Source organism: Oncorhynchus kisutch, linkage group LG11 (genome assembly GCF_002021735.2).
Source record: "Oncorhynchus kisutch isolate 150728-3 linkage group LG11, Okis_V2, whole genome shotgun sequence".
Lineage (NCBI taxonomy): Eukaryota > Metazoa > Chordata > Actinopteri > Salmoniformes > Salmonidae > Oncorhynchus > Oncorhynchus kisutch.
Window position 1 is genome coordinate 74,739,289 of NC_034184.2, and position 20,083 is coordinate 74,759,371.

Sequence of the window (20,083 nt, forward strand, 5' to 3'; positions counted from 1 at the left end):
GCACTCCGCCCTTTAGTTTTGTCTATGAATGTGCTTAGTGGAAGAAGAGTGTTTGTCAGACACAACTAGTGAAACTACACACATACATTCCTCTCCTTGACTAGTTTCAGTGACTGCAGTACTTATATAAAGTATGTAGCTAGATAGTTTTGATTAGTTACTGAGCTGTGATGTTTTTGCAGTACAGCTGCACTGAACAAAAATAATTTGATGCACAATTTTTTTGTTTGTGATCTCCCATAAAAATAATCTTTTTTCAAAATTTCAAAATCCTTTGGGGGCTCATGCAGGTGATGAAGGCTCAGCCTTAGGTCGGGCAGGTACAATAAAACATATTCTCCGAATTTGCCTGTTAAATATAAAAGCTTGATGTATTGCATCCTGTGCCTGCCAATTAACATTCTTTGAAATGGGAGTAGAGAGAACTGATTTGGTAATGCAGCTCTAGAACAAGATCTGTGAGGTTTGAACAGAACAAAGAATGATGGCTCTTTTTAGACCTGTTTGACAGCCACCAGTTAAAGTATGCAAATAGTAATGAGCAAAGCATGACCATGGTGACCACCCCTTCATGGTATTTTCCTCTATGGGCTGGGTCAGGTGAAAAGTTAATGCTACATTCATAACCAAGTGGGAAGGTGGTGATTACCCGTTGTGAAGTCATAAATAGAAGTTAGGTGTATTCACATGCGTTGAACTCTTTGAGAAGTGCTGATTGACTAATGGCAAACATTAACCATGAACTAAAAGTACAGCTATCATGCTTGTGAACAAATTATTGTGTTCAAAAACCATTAGTAGATGGCCAGGTCGCAGTTGTAAATGAGAACCTGTTCTCAACTAGACTACCTGGTAAAATAAAGGTGAAATAAAAAATAAAAAAAAATAAAAAATTATAAGTAATATTTTGTTGTATTTAACTGCTGTAAATGCTGTAATTTCCTTAGTAGGTGACGTCAGAGTTCAACATGTGGAAGAAGTCGGAGCTCATGGATGAGAGATTCGTTTCCCACTAGTAATTACCAGTTGGATGGCCGTTCAACTGATTTTTCCCATCGTACTCGAATACGGTAAATACTACCTTCCCACATGGTTATGAACGCAGCATCCGTCCACTCCTCTCACCTGTTATCAGGTGGACGGGCTTGCAGCACATATAGGCTATTTATGACGCCACACATTTATTTAAGGAACCTACCGGTGCACAATGCCGAAGGAAAGGCCTGAGTTAGTTTTGCATGAATGACACATGTCAAACGGAGCCGGTGGTGACATGCTTACAAGAATTTGGGTCTTCACAAAGATTCATCCCGGACACACATAGGACTCCGTGCAGAAGATAAAGATCTCGTGTCATTTCCAGGTAGGTTATGAATGTGCACCGTCTTTTACCTGCTTATTACTGATGTTGTATCCCACAGGAGATCAGATATGTGTCTCGTTCAAAACAACTTGAAAAAAAAGAGCTGACTGGGAAAAATGTTTTGACTGTCATCCAAGTCGCTATTCCAAGTCGTTAACCATTGTATTGAAAGCAACTATGGTGATGGATGATGAGGAATTTGATAACTGGCCTGATGCGATCACGCACTATTGCCACGTTCACGTGCTAGTCGGAACTAAGAAAACTCGGACATTTCCGACTGGTTAACTGGTTGAACGCGGCACGTGTATAACTACAACCAGTTAGCAAATCGGACATTTCCTAGTTTCCTAGTCCAGACTACCACCCAAACGTGGCATGTAGGCCCGTATGCCATTGGAATTTGGCACAGTGGACGAGCAAAGACGCGTCTCCCTTTACGCAGTGTTTAGATATCATACAATCTTGTTAATCACTTGAGATTCGTACTGCTAAAATGTTTGCTCTTCATGTCCAGTCTTTTGAACTCACTGCGAACAAAATGGAAATGACAAGTTCGCCTGAGAGCGCAGAATATAAATATGTATTCAAAGTGATCAGAATGTATCAATTCATAGAACTAATGATATTAAATAATCAAACACTTCTCATGCAGAACACAATGTTTCTCCTGGGTGACAGGCAGGGCAGGATAAACCAGTTTTGTTGTGCCTCTTTCTTTGTGCTCCCACTCTCTCATCAGAAAAGTGGGTTAAGTGAGAGTCCTGCATAGGATATCAATTCCATCCTCATACCTCTTAGCATGGTCTGCAAAGTTTGACCATCTTCAGTGGAGACCAGCCATGAACAAACAAATCCCTTTATAGCAGCAGGATGTCCAGTCCAGTAGTCCTGCTATACTGACATGGACTGCTGGAATTATCTTGTGTGCTAAAGCTACTAGGCCTCTATCTCTACTACCCAGTCAGCGGAACAGTGGATCTGATGGACCAGGTGTCCCGGTCAGGGGTGGGCACTGATGTCACAGACGAGACAGCCTCCATGGGGGAATATAGGTGGAACTCTGAGGATCATGAGGTAAGATACAGGGAGCCCCTCTGTTTACCTGTCTGACTATCATGCACTTACCCCTACATAGTGTACACAGGAGGTTGGTGGCACCTTAATTGGGGAGAACAGGCTTGTGGTAATGACTGGAGTGTAATGGTATCAAACACCAAATGTATGGTTTCCAGGTGTTTGATGCCATTCCCTTTGCTCCGTTCCGGCCATTATGAGCCGTCCTCCCCTCAGCAGCCTCCTGTGATAGATGTGCCATGAAGCCTGCCTACTCCCCACTCATACACACATCAAACCATCAACTGTTACTGCACTCTAGTGGAGAAGACCATTCTGACTCTTCTCCAATGTGTTATGTAGACATATCATTACATTAGCTATTGACTTGATGTACTAGTGACACAACTACATGGGGCGGCAAGTAGCCTAGTGGTTAGAGCGTTGGGCCAGTAACCGAAAGGTTGCTGGATTGAATCCTCAAGCTGAAACAGTACAAATCTGTCGTTCTGCTCCTGAACACAGCAGTTAACCCACTGTTCCCCGGTAGCTGTCATTGTAAATAAGAATTAGTTCTTAACTGACCTGCCTAGTTAAATAAAATACATGTAGTTCACCTAGTAATCTAAATCAAGGTAGTGTTTTCAGTGGTTCTTTGTTTCTCCATGTAGTGATGTAACTAAGTACTGGAACTAGACTTGTTTTTTTTGTAAAAATAAATGTGGATGTAGTAGGCAATTTCCTTTTTTGGGCATCAGGCCTGCTTAATTCTCACTTCAAACAACCTTTTTGTGTTTAATAGGCTGAATGACACATTGTTAATGTACAGTGCTGTCAAAGTATTCAGACCCCTTGACTTTTTCCACATTTTGTTAGCCTTATTCTAAAATTGATGAAATAGTCCCCCCCCCCCCTCAATCTACACACAATACCCCATAATGAAAAAGCAAAAATAGGTTTTTAGAAATGTTGGCAAATGTAATCCAAATAAAACTTCAGACTCTTTCCTCAGTACTTTGTTGAAACACCTTTGGCAGCGATTACAGCCTCGACTCTTCAGGGGTATGACGCTAAAAGTTTGGCACACCAGTATTTGGGGAGTTTCTCCCATTCTTCTCTACAGATCCTCTCATGCTGTCAGGTTGGATGGGAAGCGTTGCTGCACAGCTATTTTCAGGTCTCTCCAGAGATGTTTGATCCGGTTCAAGTCCGGGCTCTGGCTAGACAACTCAAGGACATTCAGAGACTTGTCCCGAAGCCACTGAAGCCACTCTTGCATTGTCTTGGCTGTGTGCTTAGGGTCGTTGTCCTGTTAGACTGGGGCGAAGGTACACCTTCCGAGGTCTTGAGCTCTCTGGAGCAGGTTATCAAAGGATCTCTCTGTACTTTGGTTCGTTCATCTTTGCCTCGATTCAGACTACTCTCCCAGTCCCTGCTGCTGAAAAACATCCCCACAGCATGATGCTACTACCACCATGCTTCACCACCATGCTTCACTGTGGGAATGGTGCCAGGTTTCCTCCAAACGTGCCTCTGGCATTCAGGCCAAAGAGTTCAATCTTTGTTTCATCAGACCAGAGAATCTTGTTTCTCCTTTAGGAGCCTTTTGGCGGGCTGTCATGTACCTTTTTACTGGGGAATGGCTTCCGTCTGGTCACTCTACCATAAAGGTCTGATTGGTGGAGTGCTGCAGCAATGGTTGTCCTTCTGGAAGTTTCTTCACAGAGGAACTCTAGAGCTGTCAGTCACTATGTTGTTCTTGGTCACCTCCCTGACCAAGGCCCTTCTCCCCTGATTGCTCAGCTTGGCAGGGAGGCCAGCTCTAGGAAGAGTCTTGGTGGTTCCAAACTTCTTCCATTTAAGAATGATGGAGGCCACTGTGTTCTTGGGGACCTTCAATGCTGCAGATGTTTTTGGTACCCTTCCTGAGATCTGTGCCTCGACACAATCCTGTCTTTGACCTCTTGGCTTGGTTTTTGTTCTGACATGCACTGTCAACTGTTGGACCTTGTATAGACAGGTGTGTGCCTTTCCAAATCATGTCCTATCAATTACATTTACTACAGGTGACCTCGAATCAAGTTGTAGAAACATCTCAAGGATGGTCAATGGAAACAGGATGCACCGGAGCTCAAATTCGAGTCACATAGCAAAGGGTCTGAATAGTTATGTAAATTATGGCATTTCTGTTTATGATTTTAATACATTTGCTAAAATTTCCGAAACTTTTCGCTTTGTTTTTTTAAACTGTAATCCATTTTAGAATAGGTTTGTATCAAAGTGGAAAAAGTCAAGGGGTCTGAATACTTTCCGAAGGCACTGTATAACCCCAAACAGATCTGCTCTTGCAATTTGTAGTTTGACATTTCAGATTTGTATATTAGAATTTCTCAGGAAGTAGTTTGGCTGTAGTGAACTCCTTTTTCATAGGGGTAGTTTTAGTGTAGCGTAACTTATTTTGGTGTGAAGTAATAGATATTTTCAGAGTAGCTTCCCCAACACTGACAATGTACAAAGCTTGTGGGGTGATACTGTTTTTCAGCTGCATTAGTGTTCAGTTCTTGGCCTTCTCTGTATTTACTGAATAGCGAGATCATATTGACCAATTGTCAGATTAATATATTCTATATTTAATTTTTGAATTTTTTATTTCATTTTTTTTATTTCACCTTTATTTAACCAGGTAGGCTAGTTGAGAACAAGTTCTCATTTGCAACTGCGACCTGGCCAAGATAAAGCATAGCAGTGTGAGCAGACAACACAGAGTTACACATGGAGTAAACAATTAACAAGTCAATAACACAGTAGAAACCAAAGGGGGAGTCTATATACAATGTGTGCAAAAGGCATGAGGAGGTAGGCAAATAATTACAATTTTGCAGATTAACACTGGAGTGATGAATGATCAGATGGTCATGTACAGGTAGAGATATTGGTGTGCAAAAGAGCAGAAAAGTAAATAAATAAAAACAGTATGGGGATGAGGTAGGTGAGAAAGGGTGGGCTATTTACCAATAGACTATGTACAGCTGCAGCGATCGGTTAGCCGCTCAGATAGCTGATGTTTGAAGTTGGTGAGGGAGATAAAAGTCTCCAACTTAAGCGATTTTTGCAATTCGTTCCAGTCACAGGCAGCAGAGTACTGGAACGAAAGGCGGCCAAATGAGGTGTTGGCTTTAGGGATGATCAGTGAGATACACCTGCTGGAGCGCGTGCTACGGATGGGTGTTGCCATCGTGACCAGTGAGCTGAGATAAGGCGGAGCTTTACCTAGCATGGACTTGTAGATGACCTGGAGCCAGTGGGTCTGGCGACGAATATGTAGCGAGGGCCAGCCGACTAGAGCATACAAGTCGCAGTGGTGGGTGGTATAAGGTGCTTTAGTGATGAAACGGATGGCACTGTGATAGACTGCATCCAGTTTGCTGAGTAGAGTGTTGGAAGCCATTTTGTAGATGACATCGCCGAAGTCGAGGATCGGTAGGATAGTCAGTTTTACTAGGGTAAGCTTGGCGGCGTGAGTGAAGGAGGCTTTGTTGCGGAATAGAAAGCCGACTCTTGATTTGATTTTCGATTGGAGATGTTTGATATGAGTCTGGAAGGAGAGTTTGCAGTCTAGCCAGACACCTAGGTACTTATAGACGTCCACATATTCTAGGTCGGAACCATCCAGGGTGGTGATGCTAGTCGGGCATGCGGGTGCAGGCAGCGACCGGTTGAAAAGCATGCATTTGGTTTTACTAGCGTTTAAGAGCAGTTGGAGGCCACGGAAGGAGTGTTGTATGGCATTGAAGCTTGTTTGGAGGTTAGATAGCACAGTGTCCAAAGACGGGCCGAAGGTATATAGAATGGTGTCGTCTGCCTAGAGGTGGATCAGGGAATCGCCCGCAGCAAGAGCAACATCATTGATATACACAGAGAAAAGAGTCGGCCCGAGAATTGAACCCTGTGGCACCCCCATAGAGACTGCCAGAGGACCAGACAGCATGCCCTCCGATTTGACGCACTGAACTCTGTCTGCAAAGTAATTGGTGAACCAGGCAAGGCAGTCATCCGAAAAACCGAGGCTCCTGAGTCTGCCGATAAGAATATGGTGATTGACAGAGTCGAAAGCCTTGGCAAGGTCGATGAAGACGGCTGCACAGTACTGTCTTTTATCGATGGCGGTTATGATATCGTTGAGTACCTTGAGTGTGGCTGAGGTGCACCCGTGACCGGCTCGGAAACCAGATTGCACAGCGGAGAAGGTGCGGTGGGATTCGAGATGGTCAGTGACCTGTTTGTTGACTTGGCTTTCGAAGACCTTAGATAGGCAGGGCAGGATGGATATAGGTCTGTAACAGTTTGGGTCCAGGGTGTCTCCGCCTTTGAAGAGGGGGATGACTGCGGCAGCTTTCCAATCCTTGGGGATCTCAGACGATATGAAAGAGAGGTTGAACAGGCTGGTAATAGGGGTTGCGACAATGGCGGCGGATAGTTTCAGAAATAGAGGGTCCAGATTGTCAAGCCCAGCTGATTTGTACGGGTCCAGGTTTTGCAGCTCTTTCAGAACATCTGCTATCTGGATTTGGTTAAAGGAGAACCTGGAGAGGCTTGGGCGAGGAGCTGCGGGGGGGGCGGAGCTGTTGGCCGAGGTTGAAGTAGCCAGGCGGAAGGCATGGCCAGCCGTTGAGAAATGCTTATTGAAGTTTTCGATAATCATGGATTTATCAGTGGTGACCGTGTTACCTAGCCTCAGTGCAGTGGGCAGCTGGGAGGAGGTGCTCTTGTTCTCCATGGACTTCACGGTGTCCCAGAACTTTTTGGAGTTGGAGCTACAGGATGCAAACTTCTGCCTGAAGAAGCTGGCCTTAGCTTTCCTGACTGACTGCGTGTATTGGTTCCGGACTTCCCTGAACAGTTGCATATCACGGGGACTATTCGATGCTATTGCAGTCCGCCACAGGATGTTTTTGTGCTGGTCGAGGGCAGTCAGGTCTGGGGTGAACCAAGGGCTGTATCTGTTCTTAGTTCTGCATTTTTTGAACGGAGCATGCTTATCTAAAATGGTGAGGAAGTTACTTTTAAAGAATGACCAGGCATCCTCAACTGACGGGATGAGGTCGATGTCCTTCCAGGATACCCGGGCCAGGTCGATTAGAAAGGCCTGCTCACAGAAGTGTTTTAGGGAGCATTTGACAGTGATGAGGGGTGGTCGTTTGACTGCGGCTCCGTAGCGGATACAGGCAATGAGGCAGTGATCGCTGAGATCCTGGTTGAAGACAGCGGAGGTGTATTTGGAGGGCCAGTTGGTCAGGATGACGTCTGAGGGTGCCCTTGTTTACAGAGTTAGGGTTGTACCTGGTGAGTTCCTTGATACTGAATTCAACAGAGGTTCAGCCAGCATGACCTCTGTAGTATAGTAATTTGTTTTCAAATGAGCTTTGATGTGATTCTAATGTTATTTCTGCAGCCTGTTAATCCGAGATCCGACCCTCAGGGCCAGTGTCTGGCCGTCCCCCAAGCCCTGCCTGCCCCCACCTACAAACAGAGGGTTGATGAGTTTAGGAAGTTGTTCAGAGAACTGCCTGAGTCAGAGAGACTCATCGTGGGTGAGTTGTGTGTGTGTGTGTGTGTGTGTGAGAGAAAGAAGCCAGATACGGCTCCCCTATCACCATCTCTCAAAAACCAAACATATCGGCACCTCTCTCACCAGACGTCCTATATACAGAGCTTACCTGCATATACTAGCACACCTGTACCTTACCTGTGTCTAAGTGTATACCCATCTCTCGCTGCGTCCCGTGTATTTTCCCCAGACTACACCTGTGCCCTCCAGAGAGACATTCTACTGCAGGGACGCCTCTACCTGTCGGAGAACTGGCTCTGTTTCTATAGCAATGTGTTTTGGGGGACAAAGGTGAGCTCAGACATGAGGGAAAGGAAAAATAAAGGCACGGTTTTCTGTTCAGAGGATTAATTAAATTGGATAATGATATATCGTAAATATGTGTATATATATTGCATTATTCTGGTCGTGTTAAGGATGTGATCAGTGTGCTCTGGAATCGTAGATAGCCTAGAGTCTGAGGGACGTCTCTGTGGTCGTAGATAGCCTAGACTCTTGAGGGACAACACTGTGCTCTGTGGTCGTAGATAGTCATGACTCTGAGGGACATCAAGGCCATGTACAGAGAGAAGACTGCACGGCTGATTCCCAACGCCATTCAGATCTGCACAGACTCTGAGAAGGTACAGTCACTCAAACAACACCTGGGTTCTGTTCAATATCCCTGGACAGTTGCACTAACACCTTGGAACAGAGCTAAGAGACCCTGTGCTTTTCATGGTTTAACCCATCAAGCAACTTTTCATGCTCAAGAGTACAGCAGCACTGACAAAATAACATGCTGCTTACCCTTCTGTCTATCCTCAATGCAAACCAATAGACTGTTATCACTGCAATAATATTAAAGCAAAACTCCACATAAACTATTGTAGTACTATATCCCAACATTTTTTGACATGCAAAACATTTTGGGACTAATATTTTTTGAGGGAATCATATGATGCAAAATGCATCATACCGGCTGTATTTCTGTATTTTATTTCAGTAGTTATATATCTTGAAAACTTGATTGCTGATATGCAAAACAGCCAGTTTTTGGGGTGGAATTTTAATTTGAACTGAAGCGTCTCTCTCTTCCCTACAGTTGTTCTTCACTTCCTTCTCAGCCAGAGAGAAGAGTTACCAGGGAGTGTTCCGGATGTGGCAGAACACGCTGATGGACAAGGTGAGGCACAGATCAGCTGACAGCGACCTCATATAACCTCACTTCACCCACTGGGGGATGCATCCCAAATGGCACCCTATTCCCTATAAAGTGCACTACTTTTAACCCGGGCCCTGTGCCATATTCAGGATGCACCCTGGGTGTAAAGTACTGTTAGCTATGGCAGGTCCACGGTTCTGTTTATGTTGAAACTGTCCTGTCCAGATAGAGCAGGGTGTGGATATGTCAAACACTGGAAACGGGACACCCAGAATGTCCCCTCCTTTCAACACTGGGCCTTTTCCACACCCAGTTACACACTGCCCTGCCCCCCCCCCCCCCCCTTCCACATTGTTGTCACCATGGTTTTGGTTGTCTCGACAGCAAGAATTTCTATGCCAAGGGCATTTCTATAAGTAGGAGTTATGTTAAGCACAGGTCTAGGATCATCTTCCCCTCACTCAATCCTACCCTTGATAACAAGTTAAACTGACCTTGGCTCTGTGTCTAAAAGGCAACGTGTTCCTGGTAATCAACTATGGAATGGCATTGATCCAGTGACAAGAAGAAAGTCAACGACTAGATAACCAGATAGTGTCCATGTTGCAGGGTTATCATAGCTCCATGCAACTTATCTGCAGTCCTATTTAGTATGCAAGGCTTTTGTGACTTTACCCTGGCAGACTGCTCTTATCTAATCAATCCTGAGTACACACCATGCTCCTTGGACTGGCCCCTTGCCCCTAACATTCGGTTATTATGTAGTATACAAGGGGAATAGAATGGCATTATTATTTTTATAATGTACTCTCTCTTTTGATAGCAAAGTGGGGCTAAAACATTCTAGCACCTGGAATGAATGCAAACTCTATGGCCAACTAGTGCAATACCCGGAAGACTGTGGACCAAGGGAATTAAGCTGTGCAAACAACTCCACAATAACACTAGTGTGACTCGGGAGTTAGCGAATGACGGTAAAGTTCAATGACCCCTCAAGGTGTGGCTAGGAAGGTTTATTTGCTTAAGACAGAAAGATCTGTCTTTTCATTACCTATCCATTCTTCAGGGCAGTCGTTCGCATTACGCCCCAAAGAGGCTATTCATCAACCGATCTGATTTTCGTTGTCACTGAACCAGAGTTTTGGCATTCAGTAGAGCTGTTATCGAGGTTACCTATCTCTGTATCAATGGGTGGAGCGCTCGTGTCCCAATTGTCGGGCTGAGGGCGCTAGGACTTCCTGATTTGTTTTGTGACAGTGTACAGGTTATTACAGTTCAGTCCAGAGACTAGAACAGAGTAAAATGGCTACAGAGAAGTAAGTAAAACATCTTTTAAAATAGTTATTTTGACTTGATTGGTAACAAGTGACTGATTATTCATCTAAATGATGATCAGGTGTGTGTAATTTGGATTGAAGAAACTGGTTCTATATGGGGCTTGCTTGAATGGATTCTGTTGCATGGGCAGGGCTGGATTTGGAGTCTCGGGACACCTACTTTATTTTCAGTTTTTTTAAAAGCTAATTTTCTGCAATTCGACATATTTTGCCATGGCTTATGACGTGTTTTATATGCTATCGGGGGGGCCTCTGACCTCCAGGGCAGGTGCCCCGCGTGCCTGTTTGTAGGAAATCAATCATAATAAATACATTTCTAATCTACATTTACTTATTCTTCTTCCTCCATATAGTTTAAAAAATATACTTTGTTTAAGGACACTATGACAAATACAATCTACACTCAGCAAAAAAAAAGAAACGTCCTCTCACTGTCAACTGGATATATTTTCAGCAAACTTAACGTGTAAATATTTGTATGACCATAACAAAATTCAACAACTGAGACATAAACTGAACAAGTTCCACAGACATGTGACTAACAGAAATTCAATAATGTGTCCCTGAACAAAGGGAGGGGTCAAAATCAAAAGTAAGTCAGTATCTGGTGTGGCCACCAGCTGCATTAAGTACTGCAGTGCATCTCCTCATGGACTGCACCAGATTTGCCAGTTCTTGCTGTGAGTTGTTATCCCACTCTTCCACCAAGGCACCTGCAAGTTCCCAGACATTTTTGGGGGGACTGGCCCTAGCCCTCACCCTCCGATCCAACAGGTTCCAGACGTGCTCAATGGGATTGAGATCCGGGCTCGTCGCTGGCCATGGCAGAACACTGACATTCCTGTCTTGCAGGTGACATTGTCATGCTGGAGGGTCATGTCAGGATGAGCCTGCAGGAAGGGTACCACATGAGGGAGGAGGATGTATTCCCTGTAACATACAGCGTTGAGATTGCCTGCAATGACAACAAGCTCAGTTTGATGATGCTGTGACACACCGCCCCAGACCATGAAGGAACCTCCACCTCCAAATCGATCCCGCTCCAGAGTCCAGGCCTCGGTGTAATGCTCATTCCTTCAACGATAAACGTGAATCTGACCATCACCCCTGGTGAGACAAAACCGTGACTTGTCAGTGAAGAGCACTTTTTACCAGTCCTGTCTGGTCCAGTGACGGTGAGTTTGTGCACATAGACGATGTTGTTGCCGTTGTCTGGTGAGGACCTGCCTTACAACAGGCCTACAAGCCCTCAGTCCAGCCTCTCTCACCCTATTGCGGACAGTCTGAGCACTGATGGAGGGATTGTGCGTTCCTGGTGTAACTCGGGCAGTTGTTGCCATCCTGTACCTGTCCCGCAGGTGTGATGTTCAGATGTACGGATCCTGTGCAGGTGTTGCTACACGTGGTCTGCCACTGCGAGGACGATCAGCTGTCCGTCCTGTCTCCCTGTAGCCCAGTCTTAGGCGTCTCACAGGACGGACATTGCAATTTATTGCCACATCTGCAGTCCTCATGCCTCCTTGCAGCATGCCTAAGGCACATTCATGCAGATGAGCAGGGACCCTGGGCATCTTTCTTTAGGTGTTTTTCAGTCAGTAGAAAGGCCTCTTTAGTGTACTAAGTTTTCATAACTGTGACCTTAATTACTTATTGTCTGTAAGCTGTTAGTGTCTTAACGACCGTTCCACAGGTACATGTTCATTAATTGTTTATGGTTCATTGAACAAGCAAGGGAAACAGTGTTTAAACCCTTTACAATGAAGATCTGTGAAGGTATTTGGATTTTTACTAAATATCTTTGATAGACAGGGTCCTGAAGAAGGGACGTTTCTTTTTTTGCTGAGTTTATTTTGTAGCTATTAGTCAATAGCTATAGGCTACAATTTAACTGCGCGAGGTAGCAGCTATCGTCTTTGCGTCAGTTCTTTATATAATTGTTTGCATTTCTTAAGCGCTAATCTACAGTGAGTTGCTTTTTGATATCTTGTGGCATCAGTGTGGAGCAGGTTAGGGCTGTTTTGTTTGGTTGAAACTAAGACTGGAGGTGATGTGAGATTCATGCACAGGTAGAAAATGGTTATGTTGGAGGAAGCTAGACAGGAATTAATCCTCATGATTTTGACTATTGAGATTGAGCTCTTGCTAGCTATAGCCTACAAGCAGCTGATGGATGATGGAACTGTGTACACCAAAATCAGTTGCTCTCTGTTCCTCCCAATTAAACCCCCTCTCTCCTCTGTCCTCTCTCTCTCCTAGCCATTGACTAGTCTGGAGCTGTGGCTGGTGGTCAAGCAGCACTATGGTAATGATCTGGGCCTGAGCCATGAAGAAATGGAGAGTCTACAGGGATCAGCAGAATCAACCACGCAGACACACACTAGGTGAGGACTAGCAGGACTCTTCATCTATCAATCTGGTGCTGCATGGTGAACAGCATGCATTCACCTACATCTGTCTGACACATTTCTTTAATCTGTTTCCCCATCTGGTCCCTGGCAGCCTGACCATGAGGCCTGGTGGAGAGGACTCTGGGAGGCTGGAGAGGCCGTCTACTCTGCGCCTCCAGCCAAGGGATCAGGGCTCCTTTGAGCCCAACACGCCCCAGGGAGAGGACTTACCCTCACCCCTCGGACAGAGCACCGCCAATTCGAGGAATGCGGTACGACACCTGGCATGTTAATGCCACAAAAGGCTTGGATGATATTAAGTGATCTCTGTAGAGGCATAATGTCTATTGTTTCTTCATTGTCTGAGTTTTGCAAATGAAGGATGAGTCCCATTGATGGCATACATGTACATAGCAAGGCTTCCATAGCCAGAGTGACAGAAAGAGTGACATTGCCATTGTGTTTGTCCTACAGGATGATGCTCACAGCACCTCGTCTCAGTGCACTCCTGACCCATCCCTGGACCGCTCTGCCCCGGAGAGGGTCTCCAAGCGCTCAGAGCTCTCTCTGGACCTTAACACTAACCTGGACCACTTCTCTGAACAGAGCGGCTCGGAGAGCGCAGAGGAGGGTGAGAATGATTCCCAAATGTGTTTGTTAAATGCAAGCATCTTTAGAGTATGTGTTTGTGTGATGCTATTGACACCATATTAGATGTGTTTTCAGAGGCATTCCTCAGATCATGTTAACCCCTCTCCCGGTGTCTCTTATAGAGGAGAGGGTGTGTGTCTCCGAGCAGCAGGGCAGGCTCTATGTGAACAAGGTCTTCAACATCAGCGCAGAGAAGATGTTTGAGCTGCTCTTTACTGACTCCCACTTCATACGAAGATTCATGAACGTCAGGAAGATCACCAGTGAGTCATCACCCCATCCACCCTAAACACTCCCTGTTATATGTCACAGTCCTCAACACTCCCTGTTATGTGTCACAGTCCTCAACGCTCCCAGTTATGTGGCGCAGTCCTCAACGCTCCCAGTTATGTGGCGCAGTCCTCAACGCTCCCAGTTATGTGGCGCAGTCCTCAACGCTCCCAGTTATGTGGCGCAGTCCTCAACGCTCCCTGTTATGTGGCGCAGTCCTCAACGCTCCCTGTTATGTGGCGCAGTCCTCAACGCTCCCTGTTATGTGGCGCAGTCCTCAACGCTCCCTGTTATGTGGCGCAGTCCTCAACGCTCCCTGTTATGTGGCGCAGTCCTCAACGCTCCCTGTTATGTGGCGCAGTCCTCAACGCTCCCTGTTATGTGGCGCAGTCCTCAACGCTCCCTGTTATGTGGCGCAGTCCTCAACGCTCCCTGTTATGTGGCGCAGTCCTCAACGCTCCCTGTTATGTGGCGCAGTCCTCAACGCTCCCTGTTATGTGGCGCAGTCCTCAACGCTCCCTGTTATGTGGCGCAGTCCTCAACGCTCCCTGTTATGTGGCGCAGTCCTCAACGCTCCCTGTTATGTGGCGCAGTCCTCAACGCTCCCTGTTATGTGGCGCAGTCCTCAACGCTCCCTGTTATGTGGCGCAGTCCTCAACGCTCCCTGTTATGTGGCGCAGTCCTCAACGCTCCCTGTTATGTGGCGCAGGCCACAACGCTCCCTGTTATGTGGCGCAGGCCACAACGCTCCCTGTTATGTGGCGCAGGCCACAACGCTCCCTGTTATGTGGCGCAGGCCACAACGCTCCCTGTTATGTGGCGCAGGCCACAACGCTCCCTGTTATGTGGCGCAGGCCTCAGCTTGTGATTAGTAATCAATCTTTTGAATGTGAATGCCAGAGAGTTGTTGTAATTTCTAAATTGGGATGTGCACAACGAGGGGCCACAGTGGCTCCTGGATCTGCATACAGTACTCACACATGCAGTCAGATCCTTTTGGGAGCCCTAAGTAAAAATTTGTTTGGAGGGCCCCTCTGCCTTACTAAACAATGGTGGAGGGGCGGCGAGAAAAATTTGCAGTTTTATACACAGTTTGCCATGGGGCAGAGAGATATTTAAAACTAAAGTGTATATCTGAGTGAGAGTGACTAACAAAAGTTAATGGGGGCCCACCCAGTCAGTTATTTGTCCATGATTGCTAAAAGTTTAGATCGTCTAGACTAACTTACCAATCTATAAAATGATAGCTGGCTTGGCTAGATGAGTGACTGACATAAGAGAAACTGCTGATGCACAACCAAATTTCGAAATTTAGTTGAGACCCCGACTGAGTATTTTTTGGGGGGAGGAGATTGATCCGCAGGCCTACAAAGGGGGGGTCGCATGTGCCCATCCCTGGTCCAAATGATGTGTTTGTGTGTGTGAAATAATTCAGGCATTTCCATTTCAGTGCAGTACCAAATAGAATAATAGGTGTGTTTTGTTAACCTATGTGTGATTGTCTTTAGATGCCAGCTTTGCCCCGTGGCAGAGTGAAGCGTCAGGCGCCATGAAGAGGAGTCTCAACTACACCATCGCCATCACCAACCCTCTGGTGGGCAAGTTCTCCACCGCCACAGAGAACCAGGTGAGCCCAGGGCTGCAGGGTGTGTGTGTGTGTGTGTGTGTGTTGTGTAGTGTGTTTTCCAGAGTGTGTAACTCTGTTGTCCTGTCAGATCCTGTACAAGGAATCCAGGGAGGGTCAGTACTACCTCGTCGACGCCGAAGTCTACACACACGACGTACCGTACCACGACTACTTCTACACTCAGAACCTCTACTGTATCATCCGCCACTCCAAACACAAGTGTCGACTCAGGTGAGCAGCAGTGACAACACACCCTTCAGACATTTTAATATTTGCCCTGTTTACTTTCGTGTAAGGACCTTTAGGGTATTGGGGTTGAGTTTCTCATTGTGGTCAGTCTTTGTTTAGTGCAAAGGTGCCTTTACATGTTTCCCACTGGGCACAGATGTCAATTCCATGTCTAGTCCATGTCGGTTCAACTGACTTTCACTGATGTGAAAATAAGGTTCATTCAACCAGTGTGTGCCCAGTGGGTTTTGTGTGTCAAAGACCAATATCCTTAGGTAAATTCACTTCCACATATTGCTGGCCTATGTACTGTTGGTTCTCTCTTCTTGCTGGTAGCTATTGGTCAATCTGAATCAGTTCCTGATTACAGAGAATGAAAATCAGCACTGTTGGGTCCTTGAGAGTTTCTGGTGACTAATTACCCATGTAACTGATTAAATTACAACTGTAGAGTTGATGTGCTGATGTGTTCAGGGTGTATACTGATGTGAAGTATAAGAAGCAGCCGTGGGGGCTGGTCAAGTCCTTTATCACCAAGAACTCCTGGAGCGGCCTGGAGGACTACTTCAGACACCTGGGTGAGTAGCAGCCCTGGAGATCTCGTCTTTCTCCCACGCCAACTTTCAGAATATCTCTCTCCTTCTCACTTGGCTAATCTCTGAGTGCATTTTCCTCTGAGAGCGTGTCTTTCTGCCTTTCCATGTCATGTCTACTCCTCTCTCTGGTGTTCGTTGTCGCCAGTTTACGCATTATTACAAACACTTGTCACCATCGTTACGCACACCTGCGCCTCACGAGGCACACCTGTCTTCGTCACCCGCTCTCCTATACTGCATAACGACCCGTCTTCGTCACCCGCTCTCCTATACTGCATAACGACCCGTCTTCGTCACCCGCTCTCCTATACTGCATAACGACCTGTCTTCGTCACCCGCTCTCCTATACTGCATAACGACCCGTCTTCGTCACCCGCTCTCCTATACTGCATAACGACCCGTCTTCGTCACCCGCTCAAGTCTCGTCAGAGTAGATCTGAATCAAAGCCCTGCACTCACACTGACAGTCCAACTCGCCTCATGAGAAGTCAATTAGAACCCCACCCCTCCGCACAGATTGCACGGCAGTCCTCTACATAACCCTTACCACCTCTACTAGTAATTTATCCACCCCCTTCTTCCAAGGCATTTAACCTGACTTTTCCTTTCACCCTATGTCATCACAGAATCGGAGCTGATGGAAGAGGAGGCGGAGCTGAACCAGGGAGGCGGAGACCACGGTAAGACAATTGGCGGGCTGCGTCACCGGCGGAGGAGGACATTCAGTCGGACACTACAGGAGCACCTGAACCCCAGCAACCAGTACAGGCCTGACCTAGATCCTCACAGAGAGGGCAACACGGGTACATGTTCTTCTGTTATTTAGCCCTGGACAACCATCTTCTGCACACATGAATAACATTACATATACTATACAAACAATCAGTAATCAAGCACATGACTTGATCACCTACAAAATGCACAGTCATCTGTCTTCCATTCAAGCTGTGTCTCCTGTAATGACTTCCTGTCTCCGGTTGTGTGTCAGATCCCATGGATATGAAGGGTCCGCAGTGGAACGTCTCTACCATCGTAGCTGGGATGAGCATCATGTAAGTCAACACTCAAAGCGTAAATCAGCATGCAACCTTTCTATTGTCTGAGTACATTCTGCTCCATGGGTTCAAACAGTACATAGGCGTGTGTGTATTTGCAGTATATTAGCCAGGTGTTTGTTGAACTCAAATAATCCGAAACCTTACTGCCTCCTCTCTCTTGCTCTTCCCAGTATGCTGATCCTAACAGTACTGAACCTGGGGCTGTTCTTTAAGCTGTGGGCCATGGAGGACGTGGTCACACGCATGTACCTGAGCACCAAGAACCGCCTCCGGGAGAGGACCGAGAGCAGGTAGGCTGCTGCACACTGAGTGAAAGCCTACGAGTACTTCTCTCTGGGTGGCTGAGGCCTTGTTCCAAGACTTAGGTGGGAGAGACTGAAGGGACATCTCTGACCAGCATCCCACATGACCTGCACATGACCATCTGATCATTTATCACTCCAGTGTTAATCTGCAAAATTGTAATTATTGCCTACCTCCTCATGCCTTTTGCACACAATGTATATAGACAATTTTTTTTCTTTTTTTCTAGTGTGTTATGGACTTGTTTATTGTTTACTCCATGTGTAACTCTGTGTTGTCTGTTCACACTGCTATGCTTTATCTTGGCCAGGTCGCAGTTGTAAATTAGAACTTGTTTTCAACTTGCCTACCTGGTTAAATAAAGGTGAAATAAAAAAATCTATAACCTAACCTTAAGCAAACCCCTAACCCTAATCTAATTTGAACAAATTAAATGTTGTTTTGGTCAGCCACATCCCCTTAGTTTACCTGACTTGGAAGCATCCTTTCCTTCTCCATTCCTTGGCGTAATCACTGCTCTGACGATTGGGTTGGTGTGAGCTATGTTGAGGAATTCTCTCTCCTGTTGTCTTTGTCCGTCTCCTCAGTTTTGCCCCAGACTTTAGTCCCGGACCGGCCCCTCCACACAGGACCAGAGAGGAGACTCTGTTGCTGAAAGCTGTTCTACAGGACTCCATCAACCTACTGGAGCAGGTGAGTCAGATGACCAGCTGTGTTGGTGTGTCAGTGTCACAGCCTCCCAGATGACCCCTGCAGGTGTATCTGGACGGTCATTGACCGTTTTCCTCCTCTTTTCTCTCCAGCTCCGCTGCTCTCTATTGGTGCTTCAGCAGAACTTTGGAACCAATAGGACAGCAACGCCTCAGTGACGCCGTCATGATTTCACTACGCCCTATGAACCCTGGGGTCATAAAGGCTACAGGGATGCGCCTCAGAGGACTCACTCTCCCAAGTAGGGGTGTTGATATAGGGACTACCCACACACCGACTACTTGTTACTAAGAGCAACAACGGTACAAGTCCCAGGGCCATTGATAGTGTGTTACTAGGTGGATGAATGTTTTTTTAAAGTTCAACTGTTGGTCCTGCGCTGTGGCGGACGAGAATGGTTCCCAAACATCACCAACACTGGGAGGTGACTATTGGACTTGGGTTTATGTGAGGTTCCATTGTCTGTTGGGTTAGGGAGTACTTTATTCTTCCTTAATGTTCTGGGGTTACGGTGATTAAGTTGAAGTTCTTCTGGACTACTGTATATTCCATGCAGTCCCAGCATGCCTCACTGCGTACCCTTTCCATTGCCAAGCTCATCACAGCAGATGAGCCAATGATGTTATAGAAATAAATCCCAATGTAAGATTTTTACTTTTTGCACAGGTGCCTTGTGTACTTTTTAGATTTTTTAGATTGATTTAGAATAAAAAAAATTCAATTAGAAAATACTTTGAATGTAATTTTATTAATTTATTAAGACTATTTGAATGGCTGTGGGTTTCTGCTCATGTGAATAATTATGCTGTTTTGGATTGACAGATGACACATTTAAAAAAAGAAAATAATCTTTGGGTGGTTTTGCAGCTGGTTTGTAAATATACAGCAGAGCTCAATATCAGTGTTGTATTTAGAAGGGTGCAATGTTCTGAACACTGCAGATAGAAATGCCTTCTATAAAGCTGTCATGAATCCTTATTCTACATGATGAAGCATGTTTGTTCTACATAATATAGTTCTATCTGAACCTTCTGTAATGTTGCACCCCACTGAACACACGCCCAGGTGAACTTTCTCAGGACTAATTGGTTAGAGCTAAAATATGCAAATAATAATACTGATTGCATTTAGTTAATTACGTTAAAGTCCTGATGACCATTCCATATACAATAAGCTAAATTGAGGGTTAGTGAATGTTCTGTAATTCATATTCATTCCACATGATGGTAAAACAAACCCATTGAGGAAGCCACGTCACTCAAACACTGCACTGCATATCTGTACACCCACTATAAGAATTTGAGCAGCGGATTCTGAGTTGAATCCACACTAGTGCCTTGTTAGCTTTGTTTAAAAAAAATTGTTAATCACCATTTACATTTTCTCAAACACCACTCGTGTGTGGCGGTACAATATGATATTTTATGTCAAACCCATCCTTGTTCTATAATTGCACAGGAATCTTCCATAGTTTTGTTTGATGTTTACATTGCATTAGTGTAAACTATGGGATGTGACTAGTTTAAAAGGGTACACACTAACATTTGTTTTCCACACTATCCATATATGAAGTTGAATTACGTTGGCTATTTTGCACATTTGTAAGATAACGATTTGATGCTTTGAATAAAGAAACCATATTTCTCCACATATTATTGTTAATGTGAGGTGGGGGTATGGCATGCTAAAAGCACTGACTGTACAATCAGGCTCTTTCTACCTTGATCCTAGTTCTCTGGGGAGG

At 45.5% G+C, this 20,083-nt stretch overlaps 1 protein-coding gene across 3 annotated transcripts; it reads left to right on the forward strand.

The window, feature by feature from the left end:
* The first annotated feature begins 1,097 nt into the window (after positions 1–1,097).
* Positions 1,098–20,032, forward strand: LOC109899265 (protein Aster-C). Of its 3 annotated transcripts, none has more exons than XM_020494329.2 (18): positions 1,107–1,363; positions 2,328–2,440; positions 7,872–8,010; positions 8,218–8,318; positions 8,555–8,650; positions 9,112–9,192; positions 12,765–12,889; positions 13,008–13,167; positions 13,370–13,526; positions 13,669–13,809; positions 15,325–15,443; positions 15,532–15,674; positions 16,146–16,249; positions 16,894–17,070; positions 17,256–17,319; positions 17,496–17,615; positions 18,216–18,321; positions 18,432–20,032. In XM_020494329.2, exons 2-18 carry the CDS (start codon positions 2,348–2,350, stop codon positions 18,495–18,497), a joined length of 1,992 nt encoding a protein of 663 aa, XP_020349918.1. In that variant the 5' UTR covers positions 1,107–1,363; positions 2,328–2,347; the 3' UTR covers positions 18,498–20,032. The 3 variants fall into 3 exon arrangements, with proteins under 3 accessions (XP_031690956.1, XP_020349918.1, XP_031690955.1); XM_031835095.1 differs by having other exon boundaries at positions 1,215–1,363; positions 2,300–2,440; XM_031835096.1 differs by lacking the exon at positions 2,328–2,440 and having other exon boundaries at positions 1,098–1,363.
* Positions 20,033–20,083: the final 51 nt, after the last annotated feature.

Excerpts from the sequence above, each read along its gene's own strand:
- LOC109899265 (XM_020494329.2), top strand. The coding sequence starts at position 2,348 with ATGGACCAGGTGTCCCGGTCAGGGGTGGGCACTGATGTCACAGACGAG. Across the intron at positions 17,616-18,215 it reads CGGGAGAGGACCGAGAGCAG|TTTTGCCCCAGACTTTAGTC; the intron begins GTAGGCTGCTGC and ends CCGTCTCCTCAG. Across the intron at positions 18,322-18,431 it reads CCATCAACCTACTGGAGCAG|CTCCGCTGCTCTCTATTGGT; the intron begins GTGAGTCAGATG and ends TTTTCTCTCCAG.